The sequence below is a fragment of the Sus scrofa genome, chromosome 14, assembly GCF_054392235.1.
Source record: "Sus scrofa isolate SSC_HxYL_T2T_F1_AM1 chromosome 14, Sscrofa_HxYL_maternal_Yorkshire_Landrace_v2.0, whole genome shotgun sequence".
Taxonomy (NCBI): Eukaryota; Metazoa; Chordata; class Mammalia; order Artiodactyla; family Suidae; genus Sus; species Sus scrofa.
Window position 1 is genome coordinate 135,666,584 of NC_139396.1, and position 16,090 is coordinate 135,682,673.

The window sequence follows — 16,090 nt, forward strand, 5'->3', positions numbered from 1 at the left end:
TCTTTTTTCCTATTTTCTCTTGCAGGTTTGCCTCAATATCCAGATAGTCACAGGGATACATGATGAAAGAGCTGGGTAGATGGCTAAAACTTCAACAGAAATCCCTTCTTTCTGTAGATAGAAACCAGGAAAAGAGGCTTCTGCTGCTCAGAGAATGTAGAGGACAGACCAAAAGAAAGTATTCCCCTAATTCTGCATATGAAAGCTGTCATTCTCAGGCTTACCTCTGAGCTGAGCAAGCACAGAACAAATACGAAATAGTAAAGCAAAACTATTAAAAACTAAACTGAGGAGTTCCCTGGTGGCTCAGCAGGTTAAGAATCTAGCATTATCGCTGCTGTGGCTCAGGTTTGATCCCCAGCCCGGGAATTTCCACATGCTGTGGGTGTGGCCAAAAAAGAAAAAAAAACACGAAAAACTGAAATGACATTTAGAGTCTGAGTCTCTAGCTAACCCGAGTGGTACATGTGTGAACAAGATCCAAAGCAGCACAGAAAAGGCTTTGAAAACTGAACTGATGTTGGAGTTCCCACTGTGGTGCAGTGGGTTGGGAATCTGACTGCAGCAGCTCAGGTCACAGCAGAGGCGCATATCCAATCCCAGCCCAGAGCAGTAGGTCTAAGGATCCGACTTGCTCCACCTATGGCATAAGTTGCAGCTGCAGCTCGGATTCAATCCTTGGCCCAGGAACTTCCATTAAAATTTTTTTTTTAATATTTTTCCCACCAGAAGTTTCATCATACTTTACACAAAACAGAGAGCACTGAAACATGCTATCTCCCATTATCTGCTGTATTTCACTTAGTGAAATTTTCACTTTCCTAATTGTGCTTTTCAGATTAACATTGTAATTCCCTTGGGAAATTTGAGCATTCCCAGATATCCTCTCTTACCTTCTTGCTGTAGCTATAAGTGTTTACCTCATTTGATTGTGTACATGGGCCAGTTGAGCAGGTAAGTCAAATTTCTATTAAAATATCTCCCCTGCTCCAACTCTCTTTCTTTCCCTCCCTGAAAGACATCTTTATTCATTTATTAATGGGTGCTAAATCTTCTGGGGCAGCTCTTTAACCTTGGAAAATTAGATATTCTTGAAAACAAGGACATTGGTAAAGCCAGGTAGATGCAAACCATACCAGTGTACACTGAGCACATTCTGCCAATGGGAAGTTTGCTAGAGGGTTCTCATGGAAGACTTCCTAGCTCCTAAAAAAAGAGAGACATGTGTCTTGATGTGACATCATGAGAGTCTGCTGTTGTGAGGGGAGCTGGCCTGATATTAAAGCTATTACACTGAGAATAAGAAAACAAAAAAATAGAAAAAAACACTTTTTCCTCCTAGGCAATCCTTCTGTTCCACTGTTTGCCTCTACTCTTTATCCTGGTATTTGTTCCAAATCCCCTCTACTTTTCTTATGATACAGGAGTCCCAAACAGAAGATGGACTTTTCACAAACAGTCCCATCAAAAGGAATCAAGTAAACAAATCAACAGTGATAGAAAGCAGATCAGTAATTGCCCAAGGATAGGGGGTTAGGGATAGAGGTAGTAAAAGGAATATAAAAGGACACAAGGAAGTTTTGGGGAGGGAATGGATACATACATGACCTTGATTGTAATGACAGCTCCATGAACATACAAATATCAAAACTTATCAAAAACTGTATACTTTAAATGAGTACAGTTTATTATGTATCAATTACATCCCAATAAAGCTAAAAGGCTAGAGCTTTTTTTTAATAGACAGCTTTATTGAGTGGTTTTCTGTTTCTGTGCAATCTAAAGAAATCTTTCCTGGGAGTTCCCATTGTGGCTCAGCAGGTTAAGAATCTGACATAGCGTCTGTGAGGATGCATGTTCAATTCCTGGCTTCACTCAGTGGGTTATGGTTCTGGTACTGCCACAAGCTGCCGTGTAGGTCACAGATGTGGCTGGGATCTGGCTTTGCTGTGGCTGTGGCTCTGGCACAGGCCAGCAGCTGCAGCTCTGATTTGACCACTAGCTCCAGGAACTTCCACATGCCACATATACAGCTGTAAAAAGAAAAGAAAAAAAGAAAAGAAAAGAAAAAGAAATCTTTCAGACCTATCACACTTAGGTAACTTTGACTAGACTCTTCATTCAAAATTACTGGGATACATGACTTCTGTCAGAACCAAATTATACCCATTATGGCTACAGAGAAAATTTTCAGTGAGCCAATCACCAAAAAGTTTGCAGGAAAGATTTTTATCTAATGCGCACTTCCTCTTGTAAGTTACGCTAAAAATACATAGGTACATTAAAACTCCTTAAAACCCTGTACCTTCTCAAATCACACAATGTTCCTTTGGGATCCAAACTCTTCTATTTGCTGCTATCAACTCCCAATCACTTTCACTCCCCTCTCACTGGCATTTACTGAATCCACAAGCCCCCCTATTCTCTCTCTTTCACAAACTCAATAGAGGGCTACAGGGCTGCTAACCAGCTGCGAATGAGATGAATTCTGAGTTTCTGAAGGCAAAGAAGTCCACATATACCTTCCTATTGCCTGAGAAAAGGAGACTACTATAATTCTGTGCCAAGCAAGGTCATCAAGCAACTAGAGGAGAATCTTTTGTAGTCTTTTCCTTTCATATGCCAAAAATCACAACTGATGGGGGGAGAGGAATGAAAAGAAGACAGCTTACCCATGGAGTAGAGGTTGTCAAAGCTCTGGTGCATGCGGATAATCTCATAGTAGAGTTCATCATAGCTGCTGGGAGTGGGCAGGAATGTATCGCCGTATGTGATAAACATATTAAATAGGTTCACAATCTAAAAAAGAAGCAAAAGCCCACATACAGGCATCACACTATGAAGACCAAAAGGGTATTATCAGCGGTGTGCTATAGCCAGCTTTTACTGTCTTTCAAGAGCTAACTGTTAAATTTTGAGAAATTTTGTGAGCTCGTTATTAAACAAAGTCATTATTAAAAATTAACTCATATAAACTTACAATTCAATACATTACATTAATTGTATTAATAAAACTCTCAACATTTTCTAATTATTTTCTACTTTTTAGTATTACCTATGCTTTTTTTTTTGTTTGTTTGTTTTTTAAGGCTGCACCTGTGGCACATGGAAGTTCCCAGGCTAGGGGTCCAATAGGAGCTACAGCTGCCAGCCTATACCACAGCCACAGCAACACAGGATCCAAACCGTATCTGCGACCTACACCAAGCTCACTGCAAACACCGGATCCCTGACACACTAATTGAGGCCAAGGATCGAACCCACATCCTCATGGATACTAGTTGGGGGTCATTCCCACTGTGCCACAACAGGAACTCCCTACATATTAAACATTTATGAACATACTGGGACCATCCTAAGAAGACAGTCAGAAGGCAAAATGCCCTCCTTCTACCCTAAATAACCAGTCAGATAAGGAGGCATCTGGAATGTCCCTCAGAAACCAAGTGCAGCCATGATGGAACCACTCACCTGGCTGGGACATCTCTAGAGGTTTTGCTATGTACCAACAAATAGTCTATAGTCGTCTAATAGAGTTTCTCAACTGGGACCAAGGTTTACTATTCACACACAGATATCTGACCTGCACCTTCCTCCTACCAGCCAATACGCTCTTATGAAAGAGTCCCAGGTTCTTTAAAGACATAGGTGAAGGTGGGGAACACCCGTATAGAGATTCTGATCTACAGGGAAAAATAAAGGCCTGGTTCCCCCAAGGCTTAATCACTTGTGAACACCAGCCCCTGTCTCAACTCAGCCCACTTCTGCCTTAGGGCATGGCTTCTGAAAAAAAATAAGTATTTTTTTGCTACTCACCATAAGGGCTAATGTAAAAATGTTGTGTTTGGCCAAAAGTACAGTCTCATTTGACATAAGGAACTTCAGCAAATTTATCAAGGCTTAAAAGAGAAAAAAAAAAAAAAAAAAGAAAGGCATCAATAAGACATTCAAAGCATAATCAATAAAGTTAAATGAAAACAATGAAAGTAGACTAGCTCCAGAGAAATTCAGGCCGGGTTAGAATGAGTATATCACAGCTATTAAGGACTTTTTTTTTCTTTTTACTGCCACACCTTCGGCATATGGAAGTTCCCAGGCTAGGGGTCAAATCAGAGCTACATCGCAGCTTGCAGTAACGCCAGATCCTTAACCCCCTTAGCGAGGCCAGGGATCGAAACTGCATGTTCATGGAGACAACGTCCAGTCCTTAATTTGCTGAGCCACACTAGGAACTCCCTAAGGATTTTCAAAGCAGCCAAAGTAGGTGTATTTGAAGAAAGCATTGACCTTCTGTTTATCTGCCAATTAAAAGTTACTAAAAAGTTACTTTTTGCCACTTCTTAAATAGAAATTAAGCACAAAAATCTGACTGTAAAACAGGCATTTTAGTGTTCCAAATTTACTCCCGCACAGTCATTTCCTCACCAAATTTGATCGGTTTATTGGTCAAAATAAGGAGTGTCCCCTTTTCACCCTAGGCTGCTACATCCCACATCATCAAGTTTTGGCTATGTATCTGTTTCAAATATTATAGCTAAGAAGGACATTTTTCAATTCTAACTGGTCAAACAGATGTGCCAGCTATACTGTAAAACCTACTGCCTTAGCTCTGGATAAGAAGAGAGCTCATGAAATTTAAAAAAGGCCCTTAAATGTTCTAACTACTCCAACAAAAGTGTAGCTTGCTCTGTCCTCTCTAGACTGTGACAACAATTACTGAAGAGGTCTGCTCTCTGCCTGGTAATTTTTAATGAGGACAGAGAGTGCTAAAACCTAAGCAATCTCGGTTATTGACTGCCAAGTTCCTAGGTTAATAGTGCAGACATGTGTGCAAACAAATATTACACATAAAATAAATGACCAGTTGCCTTATACTCTTTTATCCAAGACCGTAAAATAAATTCTGTACCCATCATGACTACTGTCCCTGTACCTATCTTCCCTGCTTCATGGGGAACTATAAAGAAGGGATTCAGAAGCTGCAAGTAATTGATGGTCCCTTTGTCTTCTCCCCTTCAACCCTCCCTACTCCCACAGACACAAAAAAGGCTTGACCTCTTCTTTCCTAAGACCATATCTGCTTCTTTGCTGGCAAAGAAGTTCATTCTCCCATGCTGTCTGACTTTCTGTGAAGTTTACCACGCTTAGAAAAGAGACGTGAGTTTTTATTTGAAACAGCAGGAAATGATGAGTACAAGTAAGTCTCTCCAGACACTTGCCTGCCACACAACACCCCTTACTCTCAATCCTCTAAAAGCACAGGTATAGTAAAGAAACAGCAGGCAAGGCAAAGTTCAAGAGCTTGTCTACATTCTGTTTCTAAAGCCAGAATCTACACTATCCTCATTTATAAACTCTCCACCCTGACTCAAGTTCTCTGAGGTTTCATAATGCAAAGGCAAATGACAGGCAGCTGGCCCTTTTGATGTTGTCTGTTAACAAGTGATCTATTGGACTGGACCCCAGAAAAGCTCCATGGGAGCTCGTTCTGGATCACACAACCTGCTTAGCTCCTACCAGGAGCTCAGAGAATGAAGGAGACTAGCGAAAATCCACATAAAAATGACTAACCCAGCCCAGATCTCTCTCTTTAATGAGTGAGGGCTGCCCACTCCAACCCTTAACCTGAGTTTAGATAAGCCCTGTTAATGGATACATCACCTGACAATAAGACTCTATAAACTCACAGGAGACAGGAGAAAAGGATGGGTAACACGTGTGGCAGTAAGCAAAACATAATGGCTAGAGACAAAGCTGCTTTTGCACATCCAGTCAACAAGGGCTTTTGTCCCCGGCACATATAGCACAAAGACGCAGCCTCAGCAGTGGTTATGTGGTAATTAAGGGGCAGAAAACCTGGAGGAAAGAAATGAGAGCAATGATTTATTGCTCCTCTGCTGGACTACAACTAATCTTGATCTCTGGGATTCAGAGTCAGGGATGACAAAGTGATAAATCTGAGGGGAGGGAGAGAGCAGTTCTGGCACAGGCCAAGAGGTGGCTTGTGTCCCAAGTGCCACAGACATCAGCAGAGCCGAATAGTATTGATAAGGGGAGTCCAGCACTGCAATATTCTGAGAGTCAGTGTCAGGGGAAACCTGCATTCTGACCCTGACAATTCAGGTCAGACCTCCCTACCCTCTGAAAAAGCCAGGGTTTTCTTCCCTGGAAGTCATCATTCTCCAGAGGAAATTTAATAGGCAGCTAAAATGAACAAAGCAACCTTAAAATTGGCTCCCACAAGCTACTGACAACAAGGACCACAATTCCTCTTCAAGAGGGAATGCCCTAAATATCCCATAAAACAGTGCTTTTTTTCCTCCAATATCTGGCTCCAACTTCACACTCATTCTATCAATTTTTCTGGGGGCTATACACACAGCACACACATTGTCTTCTATCCTCTGACCCAATATGATGGGAGTTCAAAGTCTGTGAGGCTTCAACAAGCCAATTACAGAGTTTTCGAGCTAATGGACCTAAGGGCCCATTTAATCCAATTCCCTTATTTATGGATTCAAAAACATCCCACCATGACCACCACCATTCCAACTAGTTAGTGACTAAGCAGGAACTAGAACCTGGTCTCCTATTTAGTGTTCATTCTACCATTCCATTAAGATAAGATTAAACAAATAAAGGGGCCAGATACAGTCAAATGTTAACAGGAAGGAAGCTTACATATAAATGGTACCCTTCAACTTGCTGACTATATTGTTACCAACACTTGTCTAGACTCTGTGTGGTTTATAACTTTCCCCACCTACTGGCTACTCCAAGGTTATTTTCACATATTTGGTCACCTTCTTTTGGTCCTCAGCTACTTATTAGAGTACAGATGGGTTTTTTGTTTTTGTCTTTTGTCTTTTTAGGGCCACACCCGCAACACCATGCTAGGAGTCAAATCGGAGCTACAGCTGCTGGCCTACACCACAGCAATAGCAACGCCAGCTTCAAGCCTTGTCTGCAACCTACACCACTGCTCATGGCAACTGAGCGAGGCCAGAGGTCCAACCTGCGTCCTCATGGACGATAGTTGTTACTTTTGAATCACAACAGGAACTCCCTTATTTTTGTTTTGTTTTGTTTTGGTTTGGTTTTTTTTTGTTTTTTGTTTTTTGTCTTTTTGCTATTTCTTGGGCCGCTCCCGCGGCATATGGAGTTTCCCAGGCTAGGGGTCTAATCGGAGCTGTAGCTGCCAGCCTATGCCAGAACCATAGCAACTCGGGATCTGAGCCACGTCTACAACCTACACCACAGCTCACGGCAACGCCGGATCCTTAACCCACTGAGCAAGGGCAGGGATCGAACCCACAACCTCATGGTTCCTAGTCGGATTCGTTAACCACTGCGCCACGACGGGAACTCCTGTTTTGTTTTTTTTACAGCCACACCCAAGTCATATGGAAGTTCCCCGGCCAGAGGTTGAACCCGATTCTTAACCCATTGCACCACAGTGGGAACTCCAAGTACAGATGTTTAATATCTCATCATTACCTTTCTTCTACTTAGTCTCAACACTAAAAAGCTCTCAGGAGCTTTTCTCAGCATAAACCGCCTCAGCAGGCCTTCTATATCTGCTCTTATCTCTCTTTTTTATTTTATTTATTTATTTATTTTTGTCTTTTGTCCTTTTTAGGATTGCACCCACAGCATATGAAGGTTCGTAGGCTAGGGGTTTAATCAGAGCTGCAGCCACCAGCCTACACACAGCCACAACAACGCCAGATCCAAGCCACATCTGCGACTTACACCATGGCTCATGGCAACACCAGATCTTTAACTCACTGACTGAGGCCAAGGATCGAACCTGCAACCTCACAGTTCCTAGTCAGATTTGTTTCTGCTATCACAATGGGAACGCCTTATCTCTTCTTTAAATCTCAACTTTCACAAACCTCTATCTCCCTTTCTGTTTCTTCTTCCTCTCTAGTATCTTTTAAAAATAACAGCAATAAATGTCAACTAAACTGTTCCTATTTCTCTTACTTAGGGTTGCTTCTTTCAAATTATGTGGAATATGATCGAATATGGAATATAGAATCTGGACTTCAAAGGGAGCCAAAATCTCCTTTATTTATGGAAAATCAGAACTGAAACAAAAATCATGAGTATAAACAATTAATAGCCAGGCTTACTCATAAGCTATTTCAGTATAGCACTACAAACAGGATTTAATCACAGGCCAGAGAATAGTCTTAGGCCAGGGGCAGGCTCAAGGGCAGCAGATAACTGGTTCTCAGGATCTCAGTGCCAACACACAAGTAGCAAAGACCTCATGCTTGCTGGCTCCTGGCTCACCACTCTTCACACACACACACACATTTTTAGAAAACTGCCCTTGATCCACTTATCCACTTGGTACCATATGGGCACATGACCGGCCAAACTATTCCAAGGACAGTCACAAATTAACAGTACACAGAGAGAAGAGTTAAAATAACTACAAAAGATAATGGGTTGGTTGTATAAACATAGTATTGTTAATTAGTAATGTCTATAAGTGATTGGTATCAAGTACAATACATGTTGTAGTCATTGTGAAGATAAGAGGGGCAGGATACTTTCTTTTTTATTTGTCTTTTTAGGGCCACACCCTTGGCATATGTAGGTTTCGGGCTAGGGGTCGAATCAGACCTGAAGCAGCCAGCCTATGCCACAGCCACAACAATGCTGGATCCAAGGTGCATCTGTGACCTACACCACAGCTCATGGCAACACTGGATCCTTAACCCACTGAGCAAGGCCAGGGATCAAACCCGTGTCCTATTAACTATCCAATGAAATAGGTATTATTCGCCTCAAATTACATTATGACAAAATTGAAATTCAAAAGGATTAAATAAGTAACCCAAAGCCACACAGTTGGTTGAAGCTAAATTGCATTAAGGGCAACATACCAGGAAGAAGGTCCATAAACTCCCCCTGCTGAGGTCTATGAAACTGTACTGGTTCTTCCCAAACTTCAATTAAAGAAACATTTGTTGAGGTTGGGGGAGCAAGCTATCCAGGGCCAATACCTATATTTGCCACCCAAAACCATAACTTTAATCAGAACACCACTAGCCAGGCCCTCAAATATCCAAGTGACCAATAGGAAAATCCTGTAAGTTCAAGTCCATCTCTCTTGCAAATGTATCAGGATTTCACTCCTGACCTAGGACACTTTAACCTGAACACTCTCAAAAACAAGAAGTTGAAAGTAAGGTCTCAAGTGTATGTGCACCTGTGTTCACAAAAGCATTATTCACAATAGCCAAAAGGTGGAAACAATACAAGAATCCATTGACAGAGGAACAGATTGATGGAATCCATCAGCAGTATAAGTGATGAGCTGAAATTTACATCATGGTACACAGTACTGAGTATAAGCCAAACATACAAAGGTGTTTCCCTTTTGATGAGGAAAAAAGAAGCCAAATATACTCAATCAGCAGAAAGCCATGGACTCTTGGGCAGGAATGCAAATTCAAAGCAAAACCCTGGACAGACTTCAAGACAATACTGTGGCAGTCTTCAGAATAATAAAGTTTATAATCAAAGCTAATAACACACCAAACAACAGCTGACCTTTGAAAAACAGGAATTTGAACTGTGCATGTCCACCTATAATTGGATTTTTTTTTAATTACTTTTTGTCCATACCCACAGCATATGGAAGTTCCTCAGCCAGGGATCAAACGCACGCCATAACAGGGACCCAAGCCACCAGAGTGACAATGCCAGATCCTTAACATGCTGAGCCACAGAGAACTCCCATTTGGATTTTTTAAAATAAATGCATACTATAGTACTACACAATCAGTGGTTGGTTGAATCCACAAATGCAAGACTATGGATAGGAAGGGCCAAGTATAAAGTTACAGACAGATTTTTGACAGGGGTCAGGGAGCAGGGGTAGGGGGTGTCAGCACTCGAATGTTTAAGAGTCAGATATACTAATAATACTGTAGGAAATCCTTGGGGACTTTGGGTTTGACTCTTAATCTTTTCTATTTCTACTAAAAAATAAAAATTAAAAAAAATAGAGAAGTTATATCAGTGCACTATTTGAGGTATTACAGTACACATACAATGTTTAAGTTGTAGGGAACTGGGTGGTCCATACACACTTATTCCTTCACTGGAAAGTCTTTTCTACCAGGCACTTTGAAAACTTAGTTTCTTGGTTCTCTCTCAAGAACTACACATTGGGAGTTCCCATTGTAATTCAGTGGGTTAAGGACCTGACATAGTCTCCATGAGGATGTGGGTTCGCTCCCTGACCTCACTCAATGGGTTAAGGATCCAGTGTTGCTGCAAGCTACAGTGCACGTCTGCAGCACAGATCGCAGATGCGACTCGGATCCAGTTTTGCCGTGGCGGTGGCATAGGCCTCAGCTGCCGCTCTAATTCCACTCCTAGCCTAGGAACTTCCATATATTGCAAATGCAGCTATAAAAACAATCAAACAAAAACTACGAATTGGCTGCAACTGCTGCCTCTCTTGACTCTAGTACTAGAGGCAAGTGTCAGGCTCCTATTTAGCTTTAGTCTCGGCTCCTTTCCTTGGAGACTCTCACGCATTAAATATGGCAGCAATGTACATAAGTTCTGACTATTCTGTATGTAGACACAAGTGGAATAAAGGACAGTGTGCAGGAGTTCCCGTCGTGGGGCAGTGGTTAACAAATCTGACTAGGAACCATGAGGTTTCGGGTTCAGTCCCTGCCCTTGCTTAGTGGGTTAACGATCCGATCCGGCGCTGCCGGGAGCTGTGGTGTAGGTTGCAGACGCGGCTCGGATCCCTCCATATGCCACAGGAGCGGCCCAAGAAATAGCAAAAAAAGACAAAAAAAAAAAAAAAAAAAAAAAAAGGACAGTGTGCAGGTTCCGGGAAGCTGAGCCAGGAATGCATACCCTGATGGTTCCGAGTCCCAAGTGAATTCCCATCCACCTGAGAATCATGCTGCCTTACACAGGTCCCCCCTTACTCCACAAGGAACATTGTTGGCAGAGCTGTTCCTAGCATTGATGTACCTACACAATGAGAAGTCTCCCAGACTTTTTCCTATCCTGCTTTGAATTCAAGGGGAGGAAAAGAAGGTAACAAGCAGCAAACTGTGTTGCCATGTAGAAGAGTAGAATGAATTACTGGCTATGGGAATTTCTCCAGAACTAAAACCTGTTCCCCACATTGAGGTAAACCAGGTGCAATGAGGAACAAGCCAACAAAAGGAAGACACAATTAAGTGGTAGCTCAGAGCCTGCCTCAGAGAAGCAAAGGGGAGTTTTAATTACAAAACCAAGTGAATGACATTTAAATAAGATTAAAACAGGAAGGAGACAGAGAGCCTCCAGCAGAGCACAAATAAATGTCTCCAAAGAATCAGGTCAGAGAAAGCTGTCTGTTTGAACAGCTTCTACATGCTACGAAGAGAAAGAGAAAGCAAAGACAAGACTCAGCCAGGCCCTATTTTGTGGCCCGACATTGAGCTAGTATGAGATGTCACAGATCCCAAGTCAAAACCCAATCATTAGGGGAAATGGATAATTTCACAGTAACTGATAGTAGAAAAATATTAGCACCTCACTTGCTTAGAAGAAAAGCAGAACTCAAAGGACAGGCTAGAAATAGCACTAGTGTAACAAGCCAATGCCTCTAAACCCCAGAGGCACTATAAACTCTAGCCAATTCTAGCATCTCTGGACAAAATCACCAATTACCTAGGGGCATTGCCAGCAATCAGCAAGCTCACTGTCAATCAGCAAAGTGGTACAGGAAGGACTTAGAAACCAACACTTATCAGTAGAATAATTTAAAAATACACTAGGTGGCTTCTCAGAATACAGGTGGCTTGGGTGCAAACCCAAGCACCTCACTGAAACAGTGAATCTAACGAGAAAATGAAATGGCTTTGGTTGTGTGCTATGAGCCTCTCCAGGTGAAAAGAGCACAAAAGTCAGTATATCCAGTGGGAGGATTCTGGGAAGAGTAGGAAACAACGGGAATTTCTCTCTCCACCTAGACAATAACTGCACTGGCAGAATCTGTCTGATGTAACTATTTTAGAACTCTGCACTCTAATGACGGTTTGCAACTTCCAAAACTTGAATGGTTAATTTGGTTCATTTGGTCAATTTCAATTCTTAGCACATTAGCAGCTACCAATCCCCCAATCCCCAGGCCTCTGTTAGCAGCTGTGCACTTGTTTCTGAAGCAAGGGTGCACGTAGCTTGTGGGAGCTAAGGTGGGCAAAAAGGGCTGTCTTCCAAATATTGGGGATCTGTTTTCTGATCACTGATCGCTGCTTCTAATCACAGAAGGGCAAAGAAGTGGGCAGCCATTTTTGTTGTGCTTCCCCTCATTGTTGCAAGTCCTTCCCCCTCCAGATAAATGACTTTTAGATTTAAAGCGCCAGTACCTCTTTCTCCCCACCTTCATTTTTTGCTTTTCCTCTTCCGGGAGCCAGACATTAAAAGCAAAAGCATTCATTTTCTTTCTTTTTTAATGGCCACACCCACAGCTGTAGCAACACTGAATCCATTAACCCACTGCACTGGGCTGGAGATTGAACCCTGCCTCCACAGCAACCTGAGCTGCTATAGTCAAGATTCCTAACCCACCTCGCTACAGATTCAAAAACAACTGCACATACAGAAAAAATTAGAGAGTGACTGCACATGCCCAAGAACAGACTGAGAAGAGACCGAAGAAGATATGAGGTTTATACCTCAGGCTGATTGTCAACACAGAGCCTATAATAAAAAACAAAAACAATAAACAAAAAATTTAAAAAAAAATGCAAACTGCAGGAAGGGGGAGAACCTGATTTTTTGACTCTTAAGGACATTATGAGTGAAATAAGCCAGTGGCAAAAAGAGAAATACTATATGATTCCACTTACATAGGGTACTTTTAGAATAGTCAAAATCATAAAGACAGACGATAAAATGGAGGTTGCCAGGGGCTGGGAGGAAAGAGGAAGAGTTTCAGTTTTATACAATGAAAAGAGTTGTAGGAAACAATGGTGGTGATGGCTGCCAACAGTGTGAATGTATTTAATACCACTGAACATACATTTAAAAGTGGTTAAGATGGTAAATTTAATATTATGTACATTTTAGCACAATAAAAAGTCAGTACATCAACAGACTGCACTGTCTAAAGGCTCCACACCCCTCTAGGTGAACCAGAAAAAAGAACAGATCCTTTCTTTAAATGGAAGTTAGTATCTGTCTTACCATTTTCCTTGATGTTGAAGTGTATCTGCTAAAAGAGAAAATAAAATTCTCAACTATTTTCAATTCCTCATTTACTAAGGGACAGTGCAATCCTCATAGTTACCCCCTACCCTCTCCTTTATTATGAAAATGAGTTTTTATGTGAAAGTTCCCGTATGGAACTTAGAAATGCAAGATTCCATACACCTCATTCCTGTGCAGTCGCCTCAAACTAAACATGCTTAGAAGCCACTGCATTATTTTAGGGCTCTATACCAACACTGGTCATTTCTTCCAACATTGCCACCCTAAAAGAGAGTCAAGTTCCCATCGTGGCTCAGGGGTAACAAACCCGACTACTACCCATGAGGACGCAGGTTCGATCCCTCAGCTTGCTCAGTGGGTTAAGTATCCAGTGTTGTTGTTGAGCTGTGGTGTAGGTCACAGATGTGGCTCAGATCCCGTGTTGCTGAGGCTGTGGCATAGGCCAGCAGCTGCAGCTCCAACTGGACCCCTAGCCTGGGAACTTCCATATGCTACAAGTATGGCCCTAAAAAGTCAAAAAAAAAAAAAAAAAAAAAAAAGATAGTCAAAATTACCCCGAAAGAAATCTAATAGTCAATGAGACCATGTCTCAGTGGAGCCATCTGATATAGAACCAAGAACTTACTTTCTGCCAAAATGAGAAAAAAACCACTAACAGGCTTGTCCTACTCACGTGAGATCCAGGAAACGATGACACCTAATGAAACCAAATGATACTTTCCTAAACAACCAGTATAGGCAGAGCAACAAAAGCACAGCTACTCCTTCCTCTGCCTCTTTTAGTTGACAAGATGCTAATGGGCCTACGAGAGTTGACATTTCTCTGGATAGGAAGTGCTTTCATGTGCAGGAAAAAAAAAAAAAAAAAAAAAAACCACAGAGATTTATCACTCTTTTAAGGGGTTTTTAGGTGAGAATCTTTTTCTCCCTCTAACAGGCTAAACTTGTTAGAAATTCTTATCTTTTGCTTCTGCCAAGTTTCTGAGAGTAAGGTTCAAAATAGTATAAATTTTGGATTTAGCCAAATGTGGTGATTTGAAGGAAAAAAGAGATTCCTGGGATTCTTTTTTAGTCCTGGGGCTTTGTACACTGCTGTAGAGAATCTTTCATAACAAAATTATGAAAAGAAAGAAATACCTTCTAATGTCCCTATATCAGAACATTCTAACTTTGAGAGGAATTGATTATTCACAGAAGAAAGGAGCAGCCATATTTTTGCATGGAAGTTAGGGCAGTCTTAATTAGGCACATCAAGCCTAGAACACATCTTGTAACACATTCCCCTAAATCAGAGAAAATTTAGGGGGAAGAGGAAGAACAATTTAAAAAGCAATTCTAAGAACAAAACAGCAATAACAGCTGCCAAAATTCTTTTTCCCATAGACTCTAGCTGTTTACTGCTCTTTTCCACCTAGATACCCTCTTCAAAACTAAAAGAAGCAATATTGTAGAGTTATATAAGATGTCACCCTTGGAGGAAGGAAGCTGGGTAAAGGGTACAAGAACTCTCTGTACTATTTTTGCAACTTCCTGTGAGTCTATAATTATATCAAAATAAAAAGTTTAAAAATGAAACTAAACTAAAAAAAGCAGACAGTTAAAAATTCAAAGGACATGGGGTTCCCTGGTGGCCTAGGGGTTAAAGATTTGGCATTGTCACTGGTGTGGCTCAGGTTTGATCCCTGACCAGGAATTTCTGCACGTTGAGGTAGCGGACAAAAATTTTTTTTTCAAAGCACAGTTTTCCAAAATCAGGAAGGGGCTGCCAAACTGTCAAAGCTAAATCTATATAAGAACTGCCAAATAAACCTATGGCTCAGATCAGTCTTTTCTCTTGAAAATTTTCAGTCCTCTATGACAACACCTACAGTGTAACAAGCTCCCAATGAAAGACTCTCAATTCACAATCTCAAGGTGTGCCTAACCATGAAGTCATAGGCTTCTATCAGTGATGAGAATGCCAGCTGGATCCAGGAAGCTGTGACACTCTCCGGGTTTTCTATTTTTCCCAATAGGTATCTGAAAGGTCAGGCCATGTACAATTTCTCTCTTTTTCACAAAGCTGTGAATGTTTTGGATGCTATTTAGCACAGTGAAGCTGAACAGATTGTTTTGGGGGCTTTAGGGGCCTCTCTTCCTGCAGGGAGGCAAATGTTGCCTAGTGATCTGAGCACAGGAGTCAGGAACTCTAAGTTCTAATCATGACTCTGTTCAGTGTCTGGATCTGTGATCCTTAGCAAGTCGCTTATCCTTCTATACTTCTACTCAATTCTCCAACAAATGGTGATGAAAGTAATGACTTATCACCCAGGGATGGGGCAGAGTGAAAGGGTAAGAAGGACTGTGGGCCATAGATAAATGTCAAATATAAAATGCCAATACAAACCTGCCTTTAAATCACCCATGTTTTCACAGGGTGGAAAGCTACCTTATTTAAATGCAGACTGCCTCCCCTGTGCCCCTTCTGGTTGCAATGGAAGTAAAATAAGCTGACTCCATGAAGCTCTGTTCAAGTATTTCCCTCTCCAACAACTACATGCATTTCTCTAAACATTCTGCTCATTCTTTGGTCAATGGCTTAGAAATCATCTAAGTTTCCATTTTTACCTGGTTAAAAGCAATCCATGTATCTGTAGGTAAGGAAAAAAGAGACAAAGGAAAGAGAAACCACCCACCTTTCACTCCCTTTCATGTCAACAACTCAAATAAAAGGTGATGTAGTCAGCTCAAAAGAAATATGACAACAAACATCTTAATACTATGAGTATTATTTTGAGGTCGACATTATGCTGCTTCAAGAGAATGCTGATTCATCATTAATGGAAATTCTACATACCCAATC

The 16,090-nt window shown here is 41.4% G+C and overlaps 1 protein-coding gene across 10 annotated transcripts in view; it reads right to left on the minus strand.

Moving 5' to 3' along the window:
- The window catches only part of ARMH3 (armadillo like helical domain containing 3), a 195,404-nt gene that overhangs the window by 108,523 nt on the left and 70,791 nt on the right, over positions 1 to 16,090 (minus strand). For 8 of the 10 annotated variants that reach the window (XR_014826797.1, XR_014826798.1, XM_021072731.2 and 5 more), the window contains 2 exons: positions 3,817 to 3,899; positions 2,673 to 2,799 (listed from right to left, as the gene is read on the minus strand). Coding sequence is in view for 6 of the 10 variants with exons in the window: in XM_021072731.2 (XP_020928390.1) it covers positions 2,673 to 2,799; positions 3,817 to 3,899 (210 nt within the window). In the remaining 4 variants the exon portion in view is untranslated. Of the gene's footprint in view, positions 1 to 1,136; positions 1,207 to 2,672; positions 2,800 to 3,816; positions 3,900 to 16,090 lie in introns of all 10 variants that reach the window. The other 2 variants (XR_014826799.1, XR_014826800.1) reach the window with 1 other exon arrangement.